Source organism: Dryobates pubescens, chromosome 15, assembly GCF_014839835.1.
Source record: "Dryobates pubescens isolate bDryPub1 chromosome 15, bDryPub1.pri, whole genome shotgun sequence".
Classification (NCBI taxonomy): domain Eukaryota; kingdom Metazoa; phylum Chordata; class Aves; order Piciformes; family Picidae; genus Dryobates; species Dryobates pubescens.
In genome coordinates this window covers 5,324,154-5,348,755 of record NC_071626.1, presented here as the reverse complement: position 1 = coordinate 5,348,755, position 24,602 = coordinate 5,324,154, and the positions used below count along the sequence as shown (strand labels likewise).

The 24,602-nt window shown below is 46.8% G+C and overlaps 1 protein-coding gene across 2 annotated transcripts; it reads right to left on the bottom strand.

Moving 5' to 3' along the window:
* Nucleotides 1-1,819: 1,819 nt before the first annotated feature.
* On the bottom strand, nt 1,820-7,641 carry MGP (matrix Gla protein). 2 transcript variants are annotated; one of them, XM_054167824.1, is made up of 6 exons: nt 7,518-7,641; nt 5,477-5,635; nt 5,038-5,136; nt 4,700-4,735; nt 3,482-3,557; nt 1,820-2,220 (listed from the first exon to the last, which is right to left on the bottom strand). In XM_054167824.1, the coding sequence occupies exons 3-6, from the start codon at nt 5,051-5,053 to the stop codon at nt 2,082-2,084; spliced, it is 267 nt and encodes an 88-aa protein (XP_054023799.1). In that variant the 5' UTR covers nt 5,054-5,136; nt 5,477-5,635; nt 7,518-7,641; the 3' UTR covers nt 1,820-2,081. The 2 variants fall into 2 exon arrangements, with proteins under 2 accessions (XP_054023799.1, XP_009896802.1); XM_009898500.2 differs by lacking the exon at nt 5,038-5,136 and having other exon boundaries at nt 7,518-7,640.
* Nucleotides 7,642-24,602: the final 16,961 nt, after the last annotated feature.

Below are 24,602 nucleotides of genomic sequence, written 5' to 3'. Positions count from 1 at the left end.
CACTGGAACAGGTTGCCCAGGGAGGTGGTTGAGGCCCCTTCTCTGGAGACAGGGATGGAGCTTGTAGACATGGAGGGGCTGGTCTCTTCTCCCAGGCAACCAGCACCAGAACAAGAGGACACAGTCTCAAGCTGTGCCAGGGGAGGTTTAGGCTGGATGTTAGGAAGAAATTCTTCATCGAGAGAGTGATTGGCCATTGGAATGGGCTGCCTGGGGAGGTGATGGAGTCACCATCACTGGAGGTGTTTAGGAGAAGACTTGATGGGGGGCTTGGTGCCATGGTTTAGTTGATTAGATGGTGTTGGATGATGGGTTGGACATGATGATCTCGAAGGTCTTTTCCAACCCGGTTTATTCCATTCTATTCCATATTCAAGGTGAGGCTCAACAAAGCCCTGGGCAGCCTGATGTAGCTGAGAATGTCCCTGCTGACTGCGGGGAGGTTGGACTGGATGAGCTTTGGAGGTCCCTTCCATCCTGTACCTTTCCACGATTCTAGGATTCAACTACTTGGGAAAATGCAGACCAAGAGTGGGTGCACATATATCCATATGGATGTCCCCCCAGTTCCCTCCCCCCACCCCTTAAACTCATCTACCTCTCACTTTTGCCTTTGCACAAAACTTTAGCAGCTGTCACGGTGGAGTTTCCTGTCAGAAGTGTTTTCAATAAAAAACTCCCATGTCTTTCCCAAAGGTCATTTTCAAAGCTGGCAAAGCCTTACAGCATATTTTGGAAGAAGATGCATGCAGCAGATAGATTTGCCTTGGACTTAATTTCACAGACTGATCAACAATTTGTTACTTCATATCTCATGGTCTTTGAAAGCATGTAATCAAACTTTTCCATGTCTATAATTTGCAGATGCCTGTGGAAGCCTGGAGATGTGAATATGAAAAATCATCTGTGCTGGGCTGAGATAGAAGATGTCTTTTACACAGCCTACACCAAGGAGTGTCCAAGCTCCTGTGGCTGCTGACCAGCCCAGAGCAGCGCTGAATGTCCCTGCTGATGCCTCTTGGTGTGGAGACAGGTTCTGGGAGGTGCCCTGTTGCTGGTGACCACTCAACAGTGGTCATGCTCAGGCTTCAGTGGGCCAGGAGGTGCTGAGCAACCTGTGCACAGGGTCAGACCACATCTTGTTCTCAAATGAGTTACAAACAGTAACAGGAAATCGCTCTAAGTGAAAGAAAAAAAACTGAGCTTGACCCCAAGCATTGAATTTCTTTTATTTGTTTATTTACCACCTGGAGCTCCTCTTCACCTTTGGCTTCTGCAGCTTTCTAACATTACCAGAATCAGTTCCAAGTGGAAGTAAGGAAACATGAGCAAAGTCTGGGCCAAACGCTCCTTACTACAGGAGCAACCTACATCAGGACCTGAATGCAGCTGGACAAACAAGATGCAGTTTACAGGCTTGGGTTTTTTTTGTCCCTAACTCTTGCTTTAACTTTGCTTTTAAGATCAAAAAAGCACCTTGTGAATGTTGTTTCCCCAAGGACAAAAGGCACTATGGATTTAATTTCCACAAGGTGAATCTCACCCCTGCCTTCTGAGCACCACACTGTTTTAAGGTGCCTTAAGGCTGGGGTTTGAAATTTGCCAGTGATCTCCAAAAGCAGCCCCTCATGGTCTCTGGCACACAAACATTGTAGACCTTTTTCAAAACGTGATTGCAAGGTACTGGCTGCCTTTTTTCCCTCCCCTTTTCTTTCTTTCCATAATTCACACCAGCCTCTGTGATAAACAAACTCAGCTTCTTCATGGAAAATCACAGAGACACCGTACCCCCCCACTCTTCTCTCCCCCCTCCCCCCCCCAAATACTGTGATTCATGAGAAGATAGTATCAAACCAGCAATTTATTGTGCAGTAAACACCCACATCCTGAACTCTATCTGATCTCTGCTACATCAGCTCAGCCCTAATTAACACCGGGTAGGAAACCATGGCTACGTGGGAGAGAAGCAGCAGGCAGGATAACATACAGGGACACAAGCAACTGAGTAAGTTTCAGAGCAGATTTGTTTCTGTTTCTTGATACCCCAGGCTCCAGGCCCCAGAGTGGAGACAGGTCAGCTTCTATTTAGTTCTCCTCCTGTCAAAATAGTGCCTGTAAGCAGCACCATAGCCACGGTACAGAGAGTACTGTTTGCAGGGGATGTAGTCTTCGCAGATCTCCCTCTGACGTTCCCGGGGTGCCTTAACACGCTCCCTGATCCTGCACAAGTGAGGAAGGTTAGAGGTTAGTGCTGTCATCTGAAATAGCTGCCCATAGCCCCTTTCCTGCCTTACCACTCTGTGGAGGGTTGAAATTTCCCACCCCTTCCCCACCCCACCATTAAATTTGCCAGCCCAGCCCAGTCGGAAGCAAATGAAAGCTGCATTTACAGGCAAAACTAGAATCTACAATGGAATGCAATGAATATGTGCAAATATACAACATTTACAGGTGTTTACAAGTAATAAACAGCACAAGAACCCCCCTGGTCAAAGACCCACCAGGATTAAGGGTCCATCACCAGGCTCCTTCATCCAGCAACCAAGCTTAGCACTCTACCTTCTGTGTTCACTGCACCCAGGGGAACCATGGGATTACAGCAGGAACATTTTGCCTCCTCAGGTAATCTTTTACTTGAGGACTAAGTAGGGTGGTGGGTAGAGGGGGGTGGCTCCTGTCTCAACCTGAGGTACCCTCCACAGCCCCCCTAGCCTGCTGTCTTCATCTCTTCTACTCTTAAACAACTGGCAAAGGGTCACCTGCTACTGCAGAGAAGCTTTGCCTTGACACTTCACTAAGATGATTCCTGTGCTTCAGGCTTTATCTTCATAAGCCCTCCATAGGCAGCAAGCTGCCTATATCTGCATTTTATAGATGAGAGGAGGAGGTCCCCAGATGGCCTTTTGATTTAGAAAAGATCATGCAAATTCTGCCTGAGAGGTGAGGACTGGAACATGACCTCAAACTGAGCTTCCCTTGTGACTCTCCTCCTTCTGGGGTTGGAAACTTGGCAGGCATCTCACATTGCTTATTGCTGTCTACAACTACCTGAAAGGTGGTTGTAGCCAAGAGGTGGTTGGTCTCTTCTCCCAGGCAACCAGCACCAGAACAAGAGGACACAGTCTCAAGCTGTGCCAGGGGAAGTTTAGACTCAAAGTGAGGAGAAAGTTTTTCACAGACAGAGTTGTTAGCCATTGGAATGTGCTGCCCAGGGAGGTGCTGGAGTCACCATCCCTGGAGGTGTTCAAGAGGGGATTGGATGTGGCACTTGGTGCCAATGTTTAGTAGTCATGAGGTGTTGGGTGACAGGCTGGACTTAATGATCTTTGAGGTCTTTTCCAACCTTATTGATTCTATGATTGAGAGAGGGGTTAAGGCTTTTCAGAAGTCACCATGACTGCCACTCCTGATACCACGTTGTCCTCCACAGTGAAAGACCTCTCCTCACTCCCAACCCTAGAGTTCTGAGGCCACACCATACCTCTCCTGAGACAAGGCTTCCAGCCTCGCGTCAGCTTGTATGAAGTCATTGGCCCTTCGCCTGCTGATGAAGGGATCTGAGAAGGCAAACATTTGTTCAGATGAGCTAATGCACTTTTTCAAGGCCAGATTTCAACAAAGGCTAGCTTCCACATTTGTAACAGCCTCCCTGACCCTCCTTCCCAAGATCTTTTAATGTTCTCTGCTGTCCACCCCCACTGGTTTGTGCACAGGCTTTTCCTCTGGCTTACGCAGCCTGCACAAGGGAAGGGCACGTGCTGCTCTTGGTCTGCTGTTACTCAAGTCACCCAGGGGAAAGCCATTATGATTTTACTGCCACAGTCCCTCTAAGTGAGTGGAGCTTGGCCAGGAGGTAGGTGCCAAGCTGCACAGACCATGGGAGGTCTGGGCACACTCAGCAGAATTACCAGGACTGTGAAATCACAGGTGAAATTACAGGAAGGGCATTGTTAAAGTCTATCTGCTTCCAAAGTTAAGACAGTCACTGTGCAGTCTGTGTGGCAGCTTTGGACTGAGGTGCCTGAAGGTCCTTTCCATCCTTTTTTGAGAAACATCACAGTTCTACTGCAGAGTTCAGGAGTCTGTGGATGCCTGGGACCAGCTCCCCCAAGGGCCTTTGTGCTCCTGACTAACTGCTTTGTGAAGTCTTTCTTTCAGATGATCTAATTTATTTTTGGTTTCAATCCATCTGTTCTCTAACCTCTCCAGGATATTGCTTGCTCCAGAGTGAGAGTCTCCACCCTCTCATGCTTTTCCTGTGACACTACAACAAAAGAATCCCTCCTGCCCACACATTCCACCTGCTTCTTCCAAGGTGCTAAGAGTAAGGCTCTCCCTGTCCTTGGGGGAGAAGAAATCATGTCATTGGCTCCTGCTGTACCCTTTCTCATGCTCATCCTGGAGGTTTTTGAGCAACATCCTTTTCTAGTATCAATCTGGTTTAGGTGCATGAAGCAGGGAACTAAGCTCATGACTTTTTGGTTTCCAATTCTCACTGTACTCTGTGCACAACAGTGGTATGTACTTGTGCCCAAACATGTGAAGTCTTTTTTTCAGCTCTTCCTTTTCACCCTGAATCTCCATCAGTCAGTAAATTCAATTTGCCTGGGTTGAGTGGTTCTGCCTTGTTTAACCCTACAGTAAGGAAATGGTTTGTAGCACACTTGAAATTCAAGAAAATAGTAAAGCAGTCTCTTACTGAGATACTCGTGGGATTCCATGCTCTCATGGGACTCTGGGGGGGAAAAGAAGAACAAAACATGTGGTAAGACACCACTGATGGCATTTACAATCTTTCACACACCACAGATCAATAGAACATGAACACACAAACCAGAGAAGCCAGGTTTAAAAGGGAAAGAAAAGGATCAGCGGTGTGGCCTATGAGGAGTTTAGGGGGGGTTAGGCAAAGGGTGAATGGTGCTACCTGGTGTCTTTGCCAGGGCTTCAAGTGCTTGGTCTTCTAGTGTGTGAGTCTCAAGTACAGCTCCTCACTTTGATGTTCCTGACAGCATGGTGGATGTGATACCTGCCTACCTTCAAAGCCTGCCATTCTTAGAGAATGGATTAACACAGTGAGATGTGCTTGACTCTTGCATGAAACAGTATCGTAGTTCCATCAGTATGGAAAAGCAGCTGGTAGCACAAAAGGAGAGAGGGAAGTCTCCCCATTAACAAGGAAGAACTAAGAATAATAACTCACATTGCAGTCCAGACAACAGAGGGACAGAAGGAAGAACAATCTGCAAGGCGAGATGGAACAGAGAAGAAGGGCCTGAAGCACCCTGAACCACAAATTGCAATGACTGGAGCTGGCAGTTCTGGAGTAGGGCTATGAGGATCCGACCCAAGGGAAGAAAAGCAGGCAAGGGATCAAGGTAAGAGGGTAGAAGAAACAAAGCTGAATAAAAAATGTCTGTACAGACCCAAACATGGCTTGGAGTTATCACTCTATCCATCAAAAAGGGTCACCTACCATAGCAAGTAGCAGCCATCACCATGACAGCCAATAGTGTAAAGATGATGAGAGTACGCATTGTGCCAGTGCAGGGAGGAATCTCTCAGTCTTTCTCTCTCTTTCTCTCTCTGTGTCTCACACTCTTCCCACTGAGGGCAGCTGGAGATCCTGGGATGCCTGCAAAATTAGCACTGAAATGTTTATTATGAAAACAGAGCTAGGAATACACCCATGAAAAAGCCTGGGAAAGGCAATGGCTGTCTGGTACAAACTCTTTACGGAGCCATTACAAAACATCCTCTATTAGCAGACTGAATCAGGTTTTCAGGAAGGAGAGGGCATGCCCTATTTCTCTTCCAGTTCATGGCTGGGGGCCATAATTTGCAGGCAAGCATGTCACCAACACTCCATGACCAGAAAAGCTGGCCTGCACAAGTGGAAGGAATTTCAGGGGCTGCCAGAAACTCAGAGGGAGAGGTGTGTGCTGATCCCAAATGTAAATGTTTGCCTTTCTAATTTCTCCTCTGATCTGCCCTCTTTGCCCTCACCATCCTCTGTTTGGATACTCTCATCCCAGACTGTTCTGTCAGCTTTGCCGATGGAGTCGTGGAGAAGGAGGCTTCCAACATTCCCTCCCCACTTGCTCCCACTCCCTCCAGTTGGCCTCCACTGTGATCCCAGTCTGCCAGCTGTCAGAGGAAGAATCCAACCCTACTGCCCCTTCCCCTCTCCTACTTTACTGCTCCAGAAGTGACAAGCAGCAGCCTAGAAGGATCTCTTCTGCTGGAAAGATCATGAGTTTTCCATTGAGCTGATAGCAGCTCCCAGAACTTTGCATTACTCTGGGCTTTACATCTTCCCCTTTCAATACCAAACTCATGGCCCTTCTCTGAAGCCTATGCTCTCTGAGAGAGAAATAGAGCAGGGCCTTCATCTTCAAACCAAAGAGAAAGAATTGCATGTGTTCCCCATCATCCCACCCCACGCAGAGAGCAGCTCAAATCTGCACCATCAATGTCCCTCCACACCACCTATGCCCTGCCCATTTAGTGCTTAGACTGAGATGAGGATATGCTGAGGCAGAAGCCAGAAATTTACTATAGACACAAGGTCAGAGAAGAACTGAGGCTTTTCTGCTGTCCTCCATCCCCTGCCACTCCAGCTGCTTCAAGGGAATTCTCTGTGCTGGGATTGTTTGCATTCCTCAGAGCCCACAGTTTTGGAGTTAAATATTGAATGTGGATTTTACAGGTTTTTCTAAATGTCTTATACACTCTGGGAGTGTATAAGGGAGGCTTGAAGGAGAGGCTGAAGGAAAGACCCCAGTGGGAAAGCAGTGGGGCACAAAGAGGAATACTTTGAAATGATGGTGAGGCCACACTGGGAAACTCCAAGACACTTTCCAGCCAAACCCTCTTTGTTTGTCTACATCCAGGGCAGAGTCCTTGGCTCCCTGGAAGATTTTGCTGTCATTTCAGAGGACTCTGGTCCCAGAATACCTGGAGCCTACCCTGCCCATCAACCACTGGAGAAGAGCCAAAAACACCACTTTAACCCAAATGTTTCATTTTTCACCAGTGAGGCAATGCATTTTCCAAGGGATGAATGAACATGCCAGCCTCACAGCCTTATGCCAACAAATAGCTTTTGGGGAATACTGTCCCTTGCAAAAGTACATCTCCTTTCTACTCCCCCTGCACTCCAGACTTCTCCAGCAGACATCTCCCCTCCCTAGCATCAGTGAGCTACCCCAGAGGTAACACAGCCCACAGCACAGTGAGTCCAAGCCCCCTGCTTTCCAGCAGCATTCACTGGTTAGTAATACAGAAAGAGGAGCTGAGATTAATTGCCTGCAAACACTGGGAACATATCTGCAGTCCCCCAAATAAAGAGGAGATCAGAAAAGCAGCCCTCTGACCTGTCTCCTGCTGGAGCAGAGAATCACAATGTTAGACATGCCATAGCAACCACTCCAAATACTTTTCAGCTGTGAAGCACCAGAAAGGCATTAATCATGAGCAGCTGTCCAGGCAAAGCAAGGCAGTCCCTGCATACTCACTAAGATGTTGCTTCCCCACCAGCCTGCAGCTCTTGTCTGAGGGGGCAGCTCTCCCAGCGTCCTGGACCTTGGACTGAAGAAGTGGGACCTTTTATTTATCAGCATTGATTTATGACTCCTCCCCTCTTCAGTCTCCTACTCTCGATCCACCCTCAGGCTACAACCTTCTCCAGCAAAAACACCTTCTGCTCACAGCCAGGAAACCAACAACCTCAAAGAACGGAGCCAAGAGGGAGAGGCTGAAGGAGACACCAGGGACTAGTAGGGGCACAGCCACATCCAGGCTGCCTTTCTGTGCCCAGGAGCAGTGAGTGAGCAGAGGTCTGAGGACGAGTTTCAGTCTCCCTCTTTGCAGCAAGACATCCCTTCTCTTACATCCTCTCCTTCCTTAGCCATACTCTAATTAGAGTCACACTGCTGGCCAGGACACCTGCTCTTCCATGGGGACCAGGCAGCCAGGAGTCTTCTCCCATCTTCTTTCATACTCCTTTTGCAACTGTCTGATCCCTCATCCTAAAAGCAAGCTAAAGCTGGATTGCAAAGTCATATAACAAAGGAGTCTGCTTTTGGAGGCAGCTCTGAAACCTCCCAAAGTGACAAACTGTGAGGCAAAGAGCTCGCTTACACAAACCCAAGTCCATGAGATGCGGCCTCAAGACTAACACCAGACCCACAACAGTGCTGGCCAATAAATCAGACAACCCAGGACATGTGCTTGCTGAACTGGGCTATTGGGCTTCTGATCTTGCCTATGCTTGAGGCAAGAATACACACACATCATGCTGGGATGCTGAACCAGTGTGAGCAGCAATCTGCCGCAGTGCTCTCAGAGATCCATCGCTCGTGCATGCCCAGCATGGGTGCTGGAAGGTCCAGTCCTTAAGTAAGGGTAGGCACAGCCTGAAGGACTGACCTCAGCAGAGGTGAGATGGAGGAGATAAGCAGCTGCAGAGTTTAAGAAAGAAAACCCAGCACATCTGTTCACTAACCAAACAGCTGGTGAATGTGGCTTGTCTGGTCCAGGAAAAGATCAAACGTGGCTACCAGGATGATTGAGGGTCTGGAGCACTACCCTGTGAGGAGAGGCTGAGAGCCCTGGGTCTTTTTAGTCTGGAGAAGAGAAGACTGAGAGAGGATTTAATAAATGTTTATAAATATCTGAGGGCTGGGGGTCAAGAAGGAGGGGACAGACTCTACTCAGTTGCACCCTGTGATAGGACAAGGGGCAATGGATACAAGCTACAGCATAGGAGGTTCTACCTCAACATGAGGAGGAACTTCTTTACTGTGAGGGTGACAGAGCACTGGAACAGGCTCCCCAGAGAAGTTGTGGAGTCTCCTTGTCTGGAGACTTTAAAGACCCATCTGGATGTGTTCCTGTGTGACCTGTGCTAGATTCTATGGTCCTGCTCTGGCAGGGGGGTTGAACTCAATGATCTTCAGAAGTGCCTTCCTACCCCTCACATCCTGTGATCCTGTGGCCTGACTTACAGCCTTGGTTGCAAAATGAAAATGATGGCATAACAGTGGAGTTCAAGAACCACCAAATGACTGGGATAGGGCTGGGGGGATTTTCTGGGCTTCTATAGGACACCTTGTCACCTCACAGCTAACACATGCATTTTTGATCTATGTGCTTTTGCCTAGCTCCTGTCCACGGGGGGGATCTTTAGCTCCTGCAGTGCTCAATGAGTTTGGGAAAAGTTCACTCCTACCTATGGCAACAACGTGCTGTGTCATCTGTGTCTTCCTGCAAGCAGCTCTTGGCCCTCAAAACCTGGGAACAGCAAGCCTGAGCTGTCCTCAAGGTATAGGGCATACAGTTATGAGCCACCTTTGAAAACAAGTGCAAGCAGGAGGACATTTCTTACCCTCTTCTACCAACTTTCAGGGACAGTTGGATACCAGACCTGAGACATGCTGAAGCCCAAAAGAAATCAGGAACCAGAAGATCTTACTGTCCTCATCTACCTAGACAGTGGAAAAACTTTGGCCCCAGTCCCATCTGGCAAGTTAAGAGGGAGAAAATGGGCATTCAAGCCAAAATTGTGAGATGGTAAGGAACCAGACAAACGAGGCAGAAGCTTGAGCAGTGGAAGGGAGAAAGGCTGAGAAATTCCTGCTTGCATTTCTCTTGGGATTATTTTTACTGATTACTGCCATCAAGGAAGTATTTGTTGAGCAAGTTTGTTGATAACACAAAGCAAGAAAGCAACATCAGTGGAAAAGAGGCCTGAGTGGAGAAAAAGGATGACCTTGAAAGCTGGAGTAACTGGAGCAGGGTGATGTACAACAGCGCTGAGGCAAGGTCTTCCATGAGAACTAGCGGGAAAAATCCTGCTGTAAATTAAGAGCTCGTAAAAGGAAAGTAAAAGAGGAACAAAAGGAACGATTATGAACCAATGATCCCAGAAGTGATCACAGATAAAGACTATCAGCTCTGTGACTCAGCGGAGTGCCCAATCCCAGGCTGCCCAGAGTACCAACCAACTGGACTCACCCTCACTTTGCTCCTGTGTTTTAGGGTGTAAGTCAGTCAAGCACCACCACATGGTCTATGGCTGAGGATGTGATTTCTCAACACGACAAACAAGTGCTTTTTTGGAACAACTAGTTCTGCAGCACATGAGAAAACAAGAACTTTATTTTCACTTTTTCACTCGGTCCTAAGTAACACCCAGGCACTGATCCAAGAAGCAAGTATAATTGAGCCACTAAGTAACAGTGTCTGAGTAGCCACAATATAATTAAAGTCAACAAGCTCATGGAATAAATCGTGCTGAAAACTAGCAGACTGACACTAAGCTTTAGAGAGGGAGATGTGGGGTTTGTTTTTTTTTAAACACAGGAGCTAGTCAAAAGGCTAAGAAATAAAAATAAACAGAACACATTTCAGACATTTAGAGAACTTGATCCCCATCTCTGAACGTGTGTTAGCTCTGGCAGCGAAGTCACTTAGTTACCCAAAATTAACCCTAAAACAAGTTCAAAACCCTCCTTCAATCTGGGGGGAAACACAGATTTTATTGTTTCAAAAGTAGATTTTCAAAGGTTGAAAGAGTCAAAGAAAGGAGGAGAATAGAAGAGGATCATAGAATGGCTTGAGTTGGAAGGGACATCAAAGATCATCTAGTTCCAGCTCTCCTGCCATGGGCAGGGACACCTTCCACTAGACCAGGTTGCTCAAAGCCTCATCCAGCCTGGTCTTAAACACTTCCAGGGATGAGGGATCCACTTCTCTGGACAGCCCATTCCAGAGTCTCACCACCCTCACAGTAAAGAACTTCTTCCTAATGTCTAATCTAAATCTACCCTGGTCTAGTTTAAAACCATTGCTCCTTATCCTATCTGTGTGTCCTTACAAATAACCCCTCCCCAGCTTTCTTTTAGGCCTCCTTCAGGTACTGGAAGGCTGCTATAAGGTCTCCTCAGAGCCTTGTCTTCTACAAGCTGAACACCCTCAGCCTGTCCTTGTAGAAAAGGTGCTTCAGCCCTCTGATCATCTTTGTTTCTTCTTCTGGACCTTCTCCAACAGATCCATGTCCTTCTTGAGTTAGGGGCTCCAGAACTGGATGCAGTACTCCAGGTGGGGTCTCACAAGAGCAGAGTAGAGGGGCAGAACCACCTCCCTCTTTTCATGAGCCCAGTTCAATAGTTTAAAACATTTAAATAGTTTCAACTCTTTGGTTTAAAATCTTTGAACTATTTCAATTCAGAGATCAGTGGCCAGACACAACCTCCCAGCAAGCCTGTGGAGTTGTGATCCTCGAAGCTACTCCTTGCAATCTATCAGGCTTCAAAATTAAGCCCAGTGTCCTGGGAAAAAATATGCAGTCTGGGTATAAATAGAGGAGCATTTGGGGTCAGCAGTACAGTTCAGTGGGAACTTACTGCTCTCCATTTCAGCTTCCTGCAAAAAGTGAGCCTGGCTCAAGCCTTCAGCTCCAATATTCAGCATACTCCATGGGATGTCATTAAGCTGCCTTAAAGACTGACTCTTTCTGGACAGGACTTCCCAGAACAGCTGTGCTTGGCTGAAACAATGAAAAAGAAATAGAATAATAAAAAGAGATTACTGGTAACAGGAAGTTCATGAGCACAGAAGACTAAAATATCACAAAAGCCAGACCGAGGTTATTTGATGCTCTGAATAGAGCAACCAAAGCATTCAGATCTAAGAGCTAACTCTCTCCTTTCCTTTGGCTTCACCTCTCTCCACCCACACATGTCCACATGCACTGATCAGCCTATTTCTCTTGCTGTCTGGGAAGGAAGGAAGAGAGGATAATGTTAATATTATTTGGATGTTTCAAAAACTGGCAGAGGCCCCTGTGTGGGGATGAAATAATCCATATAAGTAACTAGAGTTGCTTGTGCTTCAAACATCCTGAGCAAGCAAAAAGTCTGAACTCTGACTGTAAAAAACAGGGCATGCTTCTGGGTTGCACTCTTACGGGAAAGGGGGGGTAGAAATGCAGCCTCCTTTTTCACTCCCATCCCCCTGACTTCAACACAAGAGCACAGAAATCTCTCGACCTGATTCATTCTTTGGGATCAGAGGAGATGAGATTTATCTGCCTTGTTTCCTGTCCAGGCATGCAGAAAGATAAGCAAGCAGCTGTGGTTCCACTCTTCTCATCCATTCAGTAAATAAAAAAAATAACAGTAATGCCTCTGTGTTTTTCAGCACCAAGCTTAGCATTTGAGATCCAAACATCTACTGATCCTCGTGAAACCAAGATTGGGCTGAAATGTTTCTGCTCTGTCTGGAATACAGGAGGGACACTGAAATATTTACAAGCATCTCCATAGGGTTATGTGTGTTTCTTTGTTCTGTCTCAGGTTCAGTATCTAGAGTATCATAAATTTTATCTCTAGTAAGTAAATATTTTTCTCTGTGGCACGCCAAGCCCCTGGTCTTGGCCTCTGATGTCAATACCTGACAGAGTTCAAAGGAAGGCTAAGGGGTGGGGGAAATGTGTGATACCCAGTTAATTGTGAAATGCTGTTTGTGGTGAGAAGAAAGAGATTGTTATTCCTTGAAGCACAAAATCAGATTGCTCTTATCTTCCTGTGCATAGCTACAAATCATATTAATGCTCCTAACATCTCATGCCAGCCAAGTCATTTGACATGAAGACCTTCCTCAGTAATGCAGCTCACACACTAATTCTACATTCTTTGGGCCTGTCTTTGTTTATTTGTATAAAATTTGATAACTGATTGTTTTCATCAAGACATTTTAGAATAGAATAGGAATAGGAAGAGGAAGAGGAAGAGGAATAGGATAGAATTAACCAGGTTGGAAAAGACCTTTGAGATTATCAAGTCCAACCTATCATCCAACATTATCCAATCAACTAAACCATGGCACCAAGCACCCCACCCAGTCTCTCCCTAAACACCTCCAGTGATGGTGACTCCACCACCTCCCTGGGCAACACATTCCAATGGCCAATCACTCTTGCTATGAAGAACTTCTTCCTAATATCCAGCCTAAACCTTCCCCAGTGCAGCTTGAGACTGTGTCCTCTTGTTCTGGTGCTGGTTGCCTGGGAGAAGAGACCAACCCCCACCTGGCCACAGCCTCCCTTCAGGTAGTTGTAGAGAGCAATAAGGTCTCCCCTGAGCCTCCTCTTCTCCAGGCTAAGCAACCCCAGCTCCCTCAGCCTCCCCTCACAGGGCTGTACTCCAAACCACCACCTCTCCCCAGCTTTGTTGCCCTTCTCTGGACACATTCCAGCAATTCAACTTCTTTCCTAAACTGAGGGCCCCAGAACTGGACACAGGACTCAAGGTGTGAGTTGGTCTTCCTATAAACCAGGAAATAGCTTGAAAAGGGAAAGGAAAGATAGATCAGATCAGCTGTTATTGCTTTTCAAGTAGTTGCTTGGTTTTCCTAAAGCAGCACTGGAATCCAGAAGACACCACTTGAGCAGGGATGTTTTGTGCCATTAGTGGTCATAATTTCCTTTAAATTATAGAAGAAACAATTAAAAAAACAAATAGTAGAAATGGAGAGCAAAGAAGAGGTCTGGATGAGAAAGCCCTAGGAAGAAAGGCATAAGAAGGGCTACAAGACCAGCATGTATTGATGGCACTTAGATTAGCAGACCCTTAAGATCCTAACATATTGAGAAACACATCCTGTGGACACCCAGATGGGGAAAACCAAAGCACAGTTTAAAATATGCTCTAAAATAAAGGCCAGAGTGAACCTAAGACTTAACAAAAGGAAAAATTCAAACCACAAGAGATGATGATGATGATGATAAAATAAAGAACAAGACTGAGCCATAAGATGCTTGGATAAGGAGACAAAAGACATTGAGACCTAGTGATACCCAGAGGTGGGAAAAGACGGAGACACAAAAGACCACAGACAGTGCCAGCTCCTGAAGGATGCAAAAGATGCATCTAAAAATGAGCATATCATGGTCAAACTTAGAGAAACACAGAAGACATGGTGAGGACCCCAGCCCCTGTGCCTTGAATCTTCTATGTGATTGCAAGGAAACCAAAGGGTATGAACAAATGCATCCTGGCGCTTGTGAGCATGTGGTTATGAGAGTGTTAGTCTGAGGCAGTGTGGCTTGGTATAAAATAACCTTCCCTTTCTATAGTGTCTTCCACTGACCTCTGTTACTCCAATATTGCAACCATACTTACTACAAAATGAAGCATCAAAAGGGAGCATGGAGACTTTTTATGGTGTCTTCATCGTGGAGAATTCTTTATCCCAAACCACCTTGCATCGTTCTGCAGCTTTGGCAGTGCTTTGTGTGGGAAGAAGCTTCTTTCAGAGCTCTTTCCGCTTTGGTTTGTGGTCCTTCTAGCCAGATGCTGGGAGAAAGCCCAGGACATATGCACAAAAAGAAGAGCACAGCACCACTGCTGCAAGCATGAGGTGATATTCTTGGATTCATTATCCTCCCTCTTTTGGCTTGGTCAACATTTTTAGGGGTCTTCTGTGCTGAAGCTATCTCTCTACTCCGCTCTGATGAGACCCCACCTGGAGCACTGTGTCCAGTTCTGGAGCCCCTATTAAAGCAAGGATCTGGAGGTGCTGGAACCTGTTCAGAGAAGGACCACGAGGATGAGCAGAGGGCTGGAGCTGCTCTGCTATGAGGACAGACTGAAGGAGTTGGGGCTGTTCAGTCAGGAGAGGAGAAGGCTCCAAGAAGACCTTATTGTGGCCTTCCAGTATCTGAAGGGGGCTACAAGAAAGCTGGGGAGGGACTTTTTAGGGTGTCAGGGAATGATAGGACTAGGGGGAATGGGAAAAACTAATAGAAATGGGTAGATTCAGAGTGGATGTTAGGAAGAAGTTCTTCCCCATGAGGGTGGTGAGACACTGGCACAGGTTGCCCAGGGAGGTGGTTGAGACCCCATCCCTGGAGGTTCTTAAGGCCAGGCTGGATGTGGCTGTGAGCAAACTGATGTAGTGTGAGGTGTCCCTGCCCATGGCAGGGGGGTTGCAACTGGGTGATCCTTGAGGTCCCTTCCAACCCTGACAATTCTATGATTCTATCTTTCCTATTTTTCCCTCCACACATGATAAAGGATGGCATTTTAAAACTGAACACAGGTACCAAAACCCACATAAAAACATATGCATGAGTTGTCCTAGCAGTTGCATAGAGGTTTTTCTATAGCAGGACCATTCTTTAAAGACTCTTGCCAACAAAGACACTTTTGTTCTTCCTGGGCTTTAACTGGTGTGGTTTTTTCCCCCCCACTCTGTTCTAGTAATGGGATCTATTTGCAACACTTCCTGACACCAACTGGGCTGTTATTATTTGAGATTTCTCTCCTCATTGTCTCCCACCTACCATCCTGTCTGCACTGGAAAATGTTACTGGATGTTTATCAGCAAAACACTGCATGAGTCACATGTTGGGTACACAAGAATTTACAGCCCTGCTGGCTGGCTGAACCTCAGATTGATGAGGACACTGAAGCAAGCATTGTATTAGAATCTCTGCTGTGCATATTTTATCTACCAAACAGCTGTACACCTCTGTAAAACAAGCCTGCTCCCATGTGCAGCTAAGCTCAAATGACAGAGCAAAGCAGTTGCCAATGGCAGCTGCATATCCAAGCAAGCAAACTGAAATCTTGATACCCTGAGGCCCATCTCAGGACCCTGGTGTCTCCACTCTCCATTTGAGAGCATTTTAGGGCAGGGAACACCTCCCATCCCCCACCTCCCTGCTGTTAGTGGGAGCTTTTGCTGCTTTTGTCCGTGACCTGAGGAACAGGGATCCTTGGGAATATAAGTGGGTGTTGGGGCTGAAGCAGACAAAGGAACTTGTTGGGAAAGAGAGGCCTTCCCCACACATGCCACCTTTCCATGCCATGTCTGCCCCAGAGAAATTCGCAGGCTGGTGTACTAAACACCAGCACCAAGCCAATGACTAGAAGCCAATCACTTCAGGGGCCTTGAGATTGCAAGGTTGGTGGATTGCCAGCACAAGGACAGATGTTCAGCTAACCTCAGCCCAAATCAAAAATAAACATCCCACATGAATACTCAAGAAGGGGCCACAGAGGTGAGTGGGAGAGCACTGACACCATTCAAGGCAGTGGGCATGGGGCAAGAAGCAGCTCCAAAGCAGCTTATCTTGGAAGGGTTGAGGGTCCCAGCAAGGATATGAGGGTATGTTATGAGCAGGACCACAGGACCCCTGGCATAACAAAGCTAACAATGTAGCTTTGGGGACTTTCCCCTTCTGCCCAGCACCTAGTCTCACAAAACCAGTAGCACCACAATACCTTAGAGACCACTACTCTGCTGCAAGGTGTGTGAGCAGGTGGAAGGGAGGACAAGAAAAGCCAACACAAAAACCATCTAATTTCTATAGGAACAAACACAGAAATAATCCAGCCCTGCAATGTGAAATGCTGCTAAAGCAATTTCTCAAGTCCTAAATACCCTAAATTTACTATGAAAAGGAGGAGTTTATTGTACTAGATCACAGAGCCAGACCTGCCAAGGACTCTGCTGAAATACCAATTATAGGAGTCAGAGACCAAGCAGAAACCTTTGAGTGAACAGGGCCCCAGGGCAAGGCAGCTAATCCATTCCCCTGTGTTGCTGAAGTCTTGCTCCTCTTTGTCCTCCATTAGTGGAGCATATTTGTTCTTTCTAAAAGGGAGTGCCTGGGGTGCAAGCAGTGTGGCAGGGACCTTCCCTTGGGGGAAGCAGGGTTATGCATGGGGCAGAGGGGCAAAAAGATAAACACAATCACAGCAAAGGTCAGAGAGCCTGTGACTGGCACAGAGCCAGAGAGCCAGAAGGGAATAAGAGAGTCCAGGTAGAGAAAGCCCTATCCTGGAGTCTGAGAAGGGCACTGTGGAGTGGTTTGTACCCTTGAAAGTCTCCATACTGCTGAACAGACAACAAGGTGGAAAGAAAAGACCCTGGTTTAGGATACTGAGGACAATCCTAAAGGAATGATTCTTGGGTCACCTATTCCTGCCTGCTTCTCAGCAGGAGGATTGCATCTTTCCAGAGTGCTCTGCATCTCTGTGCAACGGCAGAGAGTTATCAGGTCACAGAGGAGACACCAAAGGCTGCCATTTCCATGTCATTTCCATACTGCCAGGATGGAAGCAGTTGGAAGACCTATTAATTGCTTCAGCATCCAGACCACATCCTAGATGACAGAACACATACATGAAAAGCAGACTGATGACCATTGAAAGATGGTTGATTCTTTGATACAAGCATCTCTACCTCAGTCACAGCATCAGAAATAGCCATAACCCATTTACCTTTCCCTTCAACAATCCCTCCCTTTCTGCAATGCCACTGTCTGGTCAAAACTAAAAGGCACCAAGCAGGGGCTGCTCATCCACATTTTCCTCTGATCTGCCACAGCTACATTTTTTAATATGCAAAGACATAATCTTAATAAATCATGTTAAATAAAACAATTACTATTAATAATGCAACTAATGTTAAAACATTTAATGTGCATACTCATCTTCCTAATATATTCTCAACAAAATATTTTCTTTACTGCCAGGATCTCAACTGGGGAGAAAGCCTCTAAACATTACTACAAGGCCAACATGCTCTAGTTGCAGATGTCCCTGCTTACTGCAAGGGAGTTGGACTAGGTTTGGAGCACAAGCCCTGTGAGGAGAGGCTGAGGGAGCTGGGGTTGCTTAGCCTGGAGAAGAGGAGGCTCAGGGGAGACCTTATTGCTCTCTACAACTGCCTGAAGGGAGGTTGTAGCCAGGTGGGGGTTGGTCTCTTCTCCCAGGCACCCAGCACCAGAACAAGAGGACACAGTCTCAAGCTGTGCCAGGGGAGGTTTAGACTGGATGTTAGGAAGAAATTCTTCACAGAAAGAGAGATTGGCCATTGGAATGTGCTGCCCAGGGAGGTGGTGGAGTCACCATCACTGGAGGTCTTTAGGAAGAGACTCAATGGGTCACTTGGTGCCATGGTTTAGTTGATTAGATGGTGTTGGGTGATAGGTTGGACTTGATGATCTCAAAGGCCTTTTCCAACCTGGTTAATTCAATTCAATTCAATTCTATTCTATTCTATTCTATTCTATTCTATTCTATTCTATTCTATTCTATTCTATTCTTATTCCTATTCTACTCTATTCTATTCTATTCTATTCCAAATAGTGACTATAGATCATACAAAAAGATGATTTGACTAGATGACCTTTAAAGCTCCCTTCCAACCCAAACCATTTCATGATTCATGAAGATGGGGGCTGAAATCCAGGAGACTCAGGGATCCAGTAGAGCACTGCAGCTGCATTGCAAAAGCCACATGGCAAGGGAGAACATTCCCCATTGGCTTCCACAAAGATAAAGCAGTTCCTCCAGGAGAAAAGTTCTCACTGGCAAGGAGAGAGAGATGGAGAGAGAAAGCAATGATCCAGAACTGTTCAGCTATGCCAAACTAGAGCAATCAAACAAGGCAGCCTTTGTTTCATTCCAAACCCCTGCCACTTCAATATAAAAAATAGCCATTTGGAGTCACAGGGAGATAGATGAAGGGTGAAGAGAAAGTGTGGCCATGTGGCTCAGGCTCAGGAGGTCTGGAGATCTGAGTTCTTTCTCCAGCTCTGCCTACAGGCTTTCTCAACAGTCTGGGGTGAGCTGCTGTCTGTCTCCTCTCTTTCTCAGCCAAAGAACAGAAAGAATTGGCCAAGGAAAATAAGGTTGAGTACAATGGGAAGTCATAAAAGAACCTGGGGTCAACACCCACGTGGAATTCCAAAGTGCCAAAGAATACTCAGAGCACAACAGACTTACACTTGAAATATCACATTTTTATTTTAAAACACACTCTTTTTTGGCATACAGCCCTCTATTATTCAGTGGGTAAGAAAACAGAAGAAGAGTATGTCTTGGGGTGCTTTTTCCACTGATCCCAGTAATTAATGAGCACAAAACATAAACTAGGAAAACTGCAAGATCCTGCCTTACTCCCCTGATAGCTGAGTAGCAGACCCAAGGGCTGGAGATTTCTTCATACCTGCCCACAGGCCAAGGAAACAGAAGTAAGTTATCTGTGGCTTCTGGTAGCTAGGGACATGCTGTCTCAGTCCTAGCTGAGAAAGTTACAGACAGCAATACTGCCAATGCTTCATCTGCCTCATAAAGGGCAAGAAATAGTACTGGTGATGGTGGCTTTATACAAACCACATCACATGGGTGGCATACAGGTGTACCAAGTCACTAACAGGATGGTGAAACATAAACTCTGTCCTAGGAAGAGAGGGAGGTGGGAGGCATGAAGTGTATATAGAATTCCTGACACAGGGATAGGGAGAAACATGGAGTGCACAGACAGCCCCTGAGTGTAGGCTGGGAAGTGGATTGGTCTGGCTTTGCACACTGTACATGGACAGGATTTGGGAGGCTACAGGAGCTGCTGAGGTGCACAGGGGGTTCAAAGAATCATAGAATCATGAAGGTTGGAAAAGACCTCTAAGATCATCAAGTCCAACCTTCCACCCAACACCTCCTTGACCACTAGATCATGTCCCAAAGGGCCACTTGACCTCATTTTTTAACACCTCCAGAGATGGTGACTCCACCACTTCCCTGGGCAGCCTCTTCCAACTCTTTTGGTAAAGAAATTCTCCCTAATATGCAATCTGAATATTCCCTGGTGCAGCCTGAAGCCATTACCTCTTGCCATGTTGTTAGTTACCTGGGAGGAGAGGCAAACACCAGACTCACTACAACCTCCTTTCAGGTAGCTGTAGAGAGCAATAATGTCTCCTCTCAGCCTCCTTTTCTTCAGGATAAACCATCACATCTCCTTCAGCCTCTCTGCTGAGTGTGTGTGGGAAGAGGACCCAGTGATGGTTGCAGTCATGATACAGAAGGTAACTCTGTACAGCAGAGTTACTCTGTGCAGGCAGGGGAGCAGTTAACTATGGACCTTTCCTCTAACCTGAAGAAATGTACTGCTTTTCAGCTCATGGGACTAGCCTGCCTGCCTGGATTTGTAGGTATATTAGCAAAGAAGGGAGAAATTCAAAAGGAAGAACAAGTATTTTCTTCTTCAAAGTTCATTTCGTGGCTTTGCAGGTTTTTCCACTGAGAATATTCCTCTGAAGTTTTCCCAGTAACTGGGCCAAAATGGGTCAAAGAGGTACTTGATTCACACTCCCTGAAAAAAAACACTGCTATGTTCTCCTCTCCATCATTATCAGTTCCCTATGGTACCCATCCAGCATCTTCCCTCACTGATCCTTGCCTGTCCTGGCCACATCACCCCCTGGGGAAGTCCTTTCTTTCTCCCAGACCAGCCTCTGGCTCTTCTTTGCCCACCTATTTCACACTCCTGCAAACCACTTCCCCAGTCTCATCCTTCAGACAATATTTCCTCCTCCTGTGTCAACTGTTCCCACCTCTTTGCCATCCCATGGGCTGCCATTAGTGGCACTGAAGGGAAGCCATCCTGTGCAGAGTGACTAAGTCCTGTGGTCTGTCTACATGGAAGAGAAGGATTGCTTGGATGTGGCTGTGAGCAGCCTGCTGTAGTGTGAGGTGTCCCTGCCCATGGCAGGGGGGCTGGAACTGGATGATCCTTGAGGTCCCTTCCAACCCTAACAATTCTATGATTCTAATATTGCTGTCTGGGTTTATTGATTCAGCTTCCTTCCAGATGAACAGAGGTGTCAGCCTTTTTTTTTCTCCCTTTTGTTATAGGATGACAACAATTCCCACCAATTCCCAAATCTTCAACTAGTCTCAGGTCAGTCCCCCTCTTGGAAACTCAAGCTTAGCTCAGTGCTGGACTTCTGTGTGTGGTAGAGCAGATTGAGGCTAGTTCAGGCATCTAATTCCCTTGCATCCATTCCATCCTTGCATTCAGACTTCGGGTTGGGCCCACGCTGCACAAAAGAGAGGGAACAAATTCTGTGCTCAAGAACAGAAGTGAGCAGAGCCCAGACAGTTGATACACCACACATATCATGCTGAATTCTTCCTTCCTCAAACAGCCTTGCCCAAAGTCATACTCAGTATAATTTACAGGGAGATGGCATTGTATCAGCTGCTGGAAAAGAGAAGAATCAAAGCAAAAAAAGAGCTGAGCTTTGCCATGAACCTGGGAACAGAAAAGCAGCACCTCTCAGCACCAACTCTTCCCTTGGGTCTCTTCCTCCCTAGTGACATCCGTGACCCAGAGTCAGACTCCTGGGGGATGTGTGCACCCAGGAGATGTACTGATGAAAACTGAATACAGCATGGGGAAACAACCCACCAACCAGTATGAAATGCTGAGGAGAGGGCTGTAACATAAACCTCTGTGTTTCCAGGGCACCTGCTCATACCCGAGAGTGCCCAAGAGAGCTGAATGCTGCCACTAGGACCTGGCAGCTGGTTTCTGCCTGGGCAGGGTATGTGGGGAGTACTCCTGGGACCCAACCCTCACCTCTAAGGAGCATGTGTTTGCTTTATGCCACTCACACTACTTCCATGGGTATAAAACACAAAAATGTTACTCCCCTTGCTGAACCTCCAGGTCTTTGTAATACACTGCTTCTGGAGGCGTTCAAATCCTTTCTTGCCAAGGATGAAGGCAAAGCTGCATCTTCCACAGCACAACCCAGTTCCCTGTTCCCTGAGGTAAAGACAGCAGCTCTCACGCCTCCACAGCCTCACATTGCTGTCAGGCAGGCTCAGCTGCTGTCTTAGCTGTTTTGAATGCCCCTTGGGCTCAGGCTCTGGTGCAGAGCAAGGGCTCTCACACCATGGTATCTTCACAAAAAAAGGGGAACCCTCTCACCCATTGCTCTATCAGTTTTTATCCAGCATTTTCTCCCTTTGAAAACAAGGCCAGCCTCCCCCAGCCAGCTCAAAGCATCTAGGACAAGTATATAAAAAATTCAAGTCAGAGATAACACAACAGAAAACAGCTGCAAAATAAACCAAGTAAGAGATTGACTCTGCACAAGATTCTGCCTCCAGTTTCATTCTCACAGTGGCTAAGCCACCACTGTCGAAACCTTCTAGTACAGGAATTATGGAGGGTCTCCTGGCCATTGCTGTCAGTGCCCATGGCACAGTGCAGCACTCCAAGGATGTCCATGCTGTGTAAGTTCCAGAGAGTACTGCAGGGCAACTGGAGGAGGAGGAGGAGGCTTTTCCTGTGGCTGTCTTGTGGTTCCCAAGCTTGTTGGGTAGGTGCAGATCTCTGGAAGGTACAGAGAGGATTAAACTCCTTGGTGTACATAAAGAAGCTCCTGAAAAGCTGTCCCTATAATTAGCTGTGTACACAGCAAACAGAGTCACCAGGGACATTGCTTTTGCACATAGACTTGTTTGCAGGACCAGAGCTTCATTCATGTCCTGTTTTGTCTCTCTCCAGCGCTGAGGAAGGGTCACGTCGCTGTGCCCAGTTCCTGTTGTGTCCACACAGGGCCAAGACATGAACCTCAGGCAGCCATGCAGCAGGCCAGCTGCCCTCCCACTGTTTGGTCTGGACCACAGAGGTGCGTGACACTGGCAACATGAACAGCAACAAGGCTCCTCGCAGATGTCTCCACAGAAGACCCTCCCCCATCACTTTCTTGAAGAGAAAGCAGTACAGCCCCTCCTAGGGAGGGACAGGCTAGAGCTATGAAAAGGAACAATCTTCCCCTTGAGGGAGAGCAAACAAGGCTTTTGCTAGGAGATACAGCCCCACATTTTACAGCAGCCCTAGGACTGATATAAAACCAGGAGTTCAAACCCAGCACACAGCACCTATGTGGGGATGTTGGAAGATAGGTGTGAGTTTGCTTTACCTGGGCTCTGAACAGACAGAGGTGGTTTGCCTCTCTCTCCACTTCTCCCTCTTTCCCTGCTCTTTTCTGAATGGCCTCATCTACAAAACAACTCTTGGCTATTGTGTTGACCATGTAGCTTTTGAGACTCCATGTTTCCCACCACCCTGCCTCTTGGAGAACTCCTTATGAAGGCAGACAGTTTCCTGTCCTTGCTAACATAAGGCACAATCCTGAATGCTGCTTTGGTCATATCACTCTTCCTTTGAAATGCCCTGCAATTGGATTCCCCATACCAACTATTGCAGCATTGGAATTGCTTTGGGTAAGCAGAGGAGAAGGGAGAGTAGAACACTGAAGGAGTAAGCCCAGTTGTATGGGAGACAAAAGACATCAGTGTGAATCCTGTGGAAAAGGCAAGAGCTAAACAAGTGCTGGCACCTGCCTCTCTCTTGTGCTGAAAATGTCCTTGCTGAGGCTTTCCTCATGGCACTTGCTTTGCATGCCCTCTAGCTCTCAACTTCTCCATCTGTGGTGGAGAGCTGTGTTTACCTCAACCACAAGAACAACTTCTATTCTCAGCTCTCTGCTTTGGGCTAATGTCTGAGAAAGGGTTGAGGTTTCTCAGCTCTGAGCCTCTTAAGCTCCCTGTCCCAAGCCAAGTCTCCCAGGCCCTGAGAGACAATGCAGTCACTGTTTGACGGAGGCCTCCACACTTCATGTCAAAGGATGCTGAGCCAAGAATGAGGCAATGCTACTGCATGTGTCTAGTACAGCAGAACAGGGATGGCTTGCAGAGACTCCAGCCCCTGGACAACAGCACTGAGACTGCTGAGGGATATCTGATGTCAATACACAGACAGAAGCCTTTCCCTCTAAGGTAGTGTGGAGAGAGCCCCTATCTTTCAATGCAACTTTCTACTGCTCCTCTGTCAGAGTTCTCACATTTCTTAGCCCCAATCAGCATCTTAGGCTCACTTATTTTTGCTGCACTAACTCAGACCTGCTGTATCCAGTGCTCTTCTGATCCAAAACCTTGAGAGAAATCTCTCTTACTAGTGGAAATATCTGTTGATGATGGGTCCAGTTCTGTGGGGAATGATTCTTAGCAACCAATCTGAGTGGTCAGGCATTGCAAGCCTGGTTAGATACAGAGAAAGGAGATTTTTGAGCTTACTCACTCAGAAATGCCCAGGCTTTGTCCTTAAATGAAAGACACAGGGAACAGAAAATCACATTCTTTGCAGAAGAATTCAGGCCATTCACCTTCTGCTTTATTTAGTAAAATAAATGGGAAAGTTCATTGACATCCAGCAACCAATCTCTTCTTAGTGTCAGGATAGGCTGACTGGCTCCCAGCATGGCATCAAAAGTGGAAAAGAGTAAGGGCAACAGATCTCTGGTAACTACAAGCTTTATCTCCTGACAGTGCCATGTTGCTCCAATGGAGGTGACATGGAAGGACACAGTATAGGGCAATACCAGAGCTCTTGAAGTACTGTGAAAAGAATGCTGGAGCCAACAAATGAGAAAGGAGAAGAGATTCCTAGAGAGGACAGACAGCATATATGTATATAGCATGGAGAAAGGAATCTGTGACTGACTTGGTCCCTTAATCCCACTATCCCAGGAATTCCTGATCTGTGGGGCTCAGTGTACTCTCCATCCACCAGAAACAGATGACTCTGAGCACAGTTATCCTGCTGGCTGAGAAAGAATCAGAGTTCGTCATTGAGGGCCTTCTCCTCGAGTTCATCTTCTTTCTGAAACACATTAGAGAGATGGAATCAGTTTTGACCTTGCTGGGTTTCTCAGCATAGTGATAAAA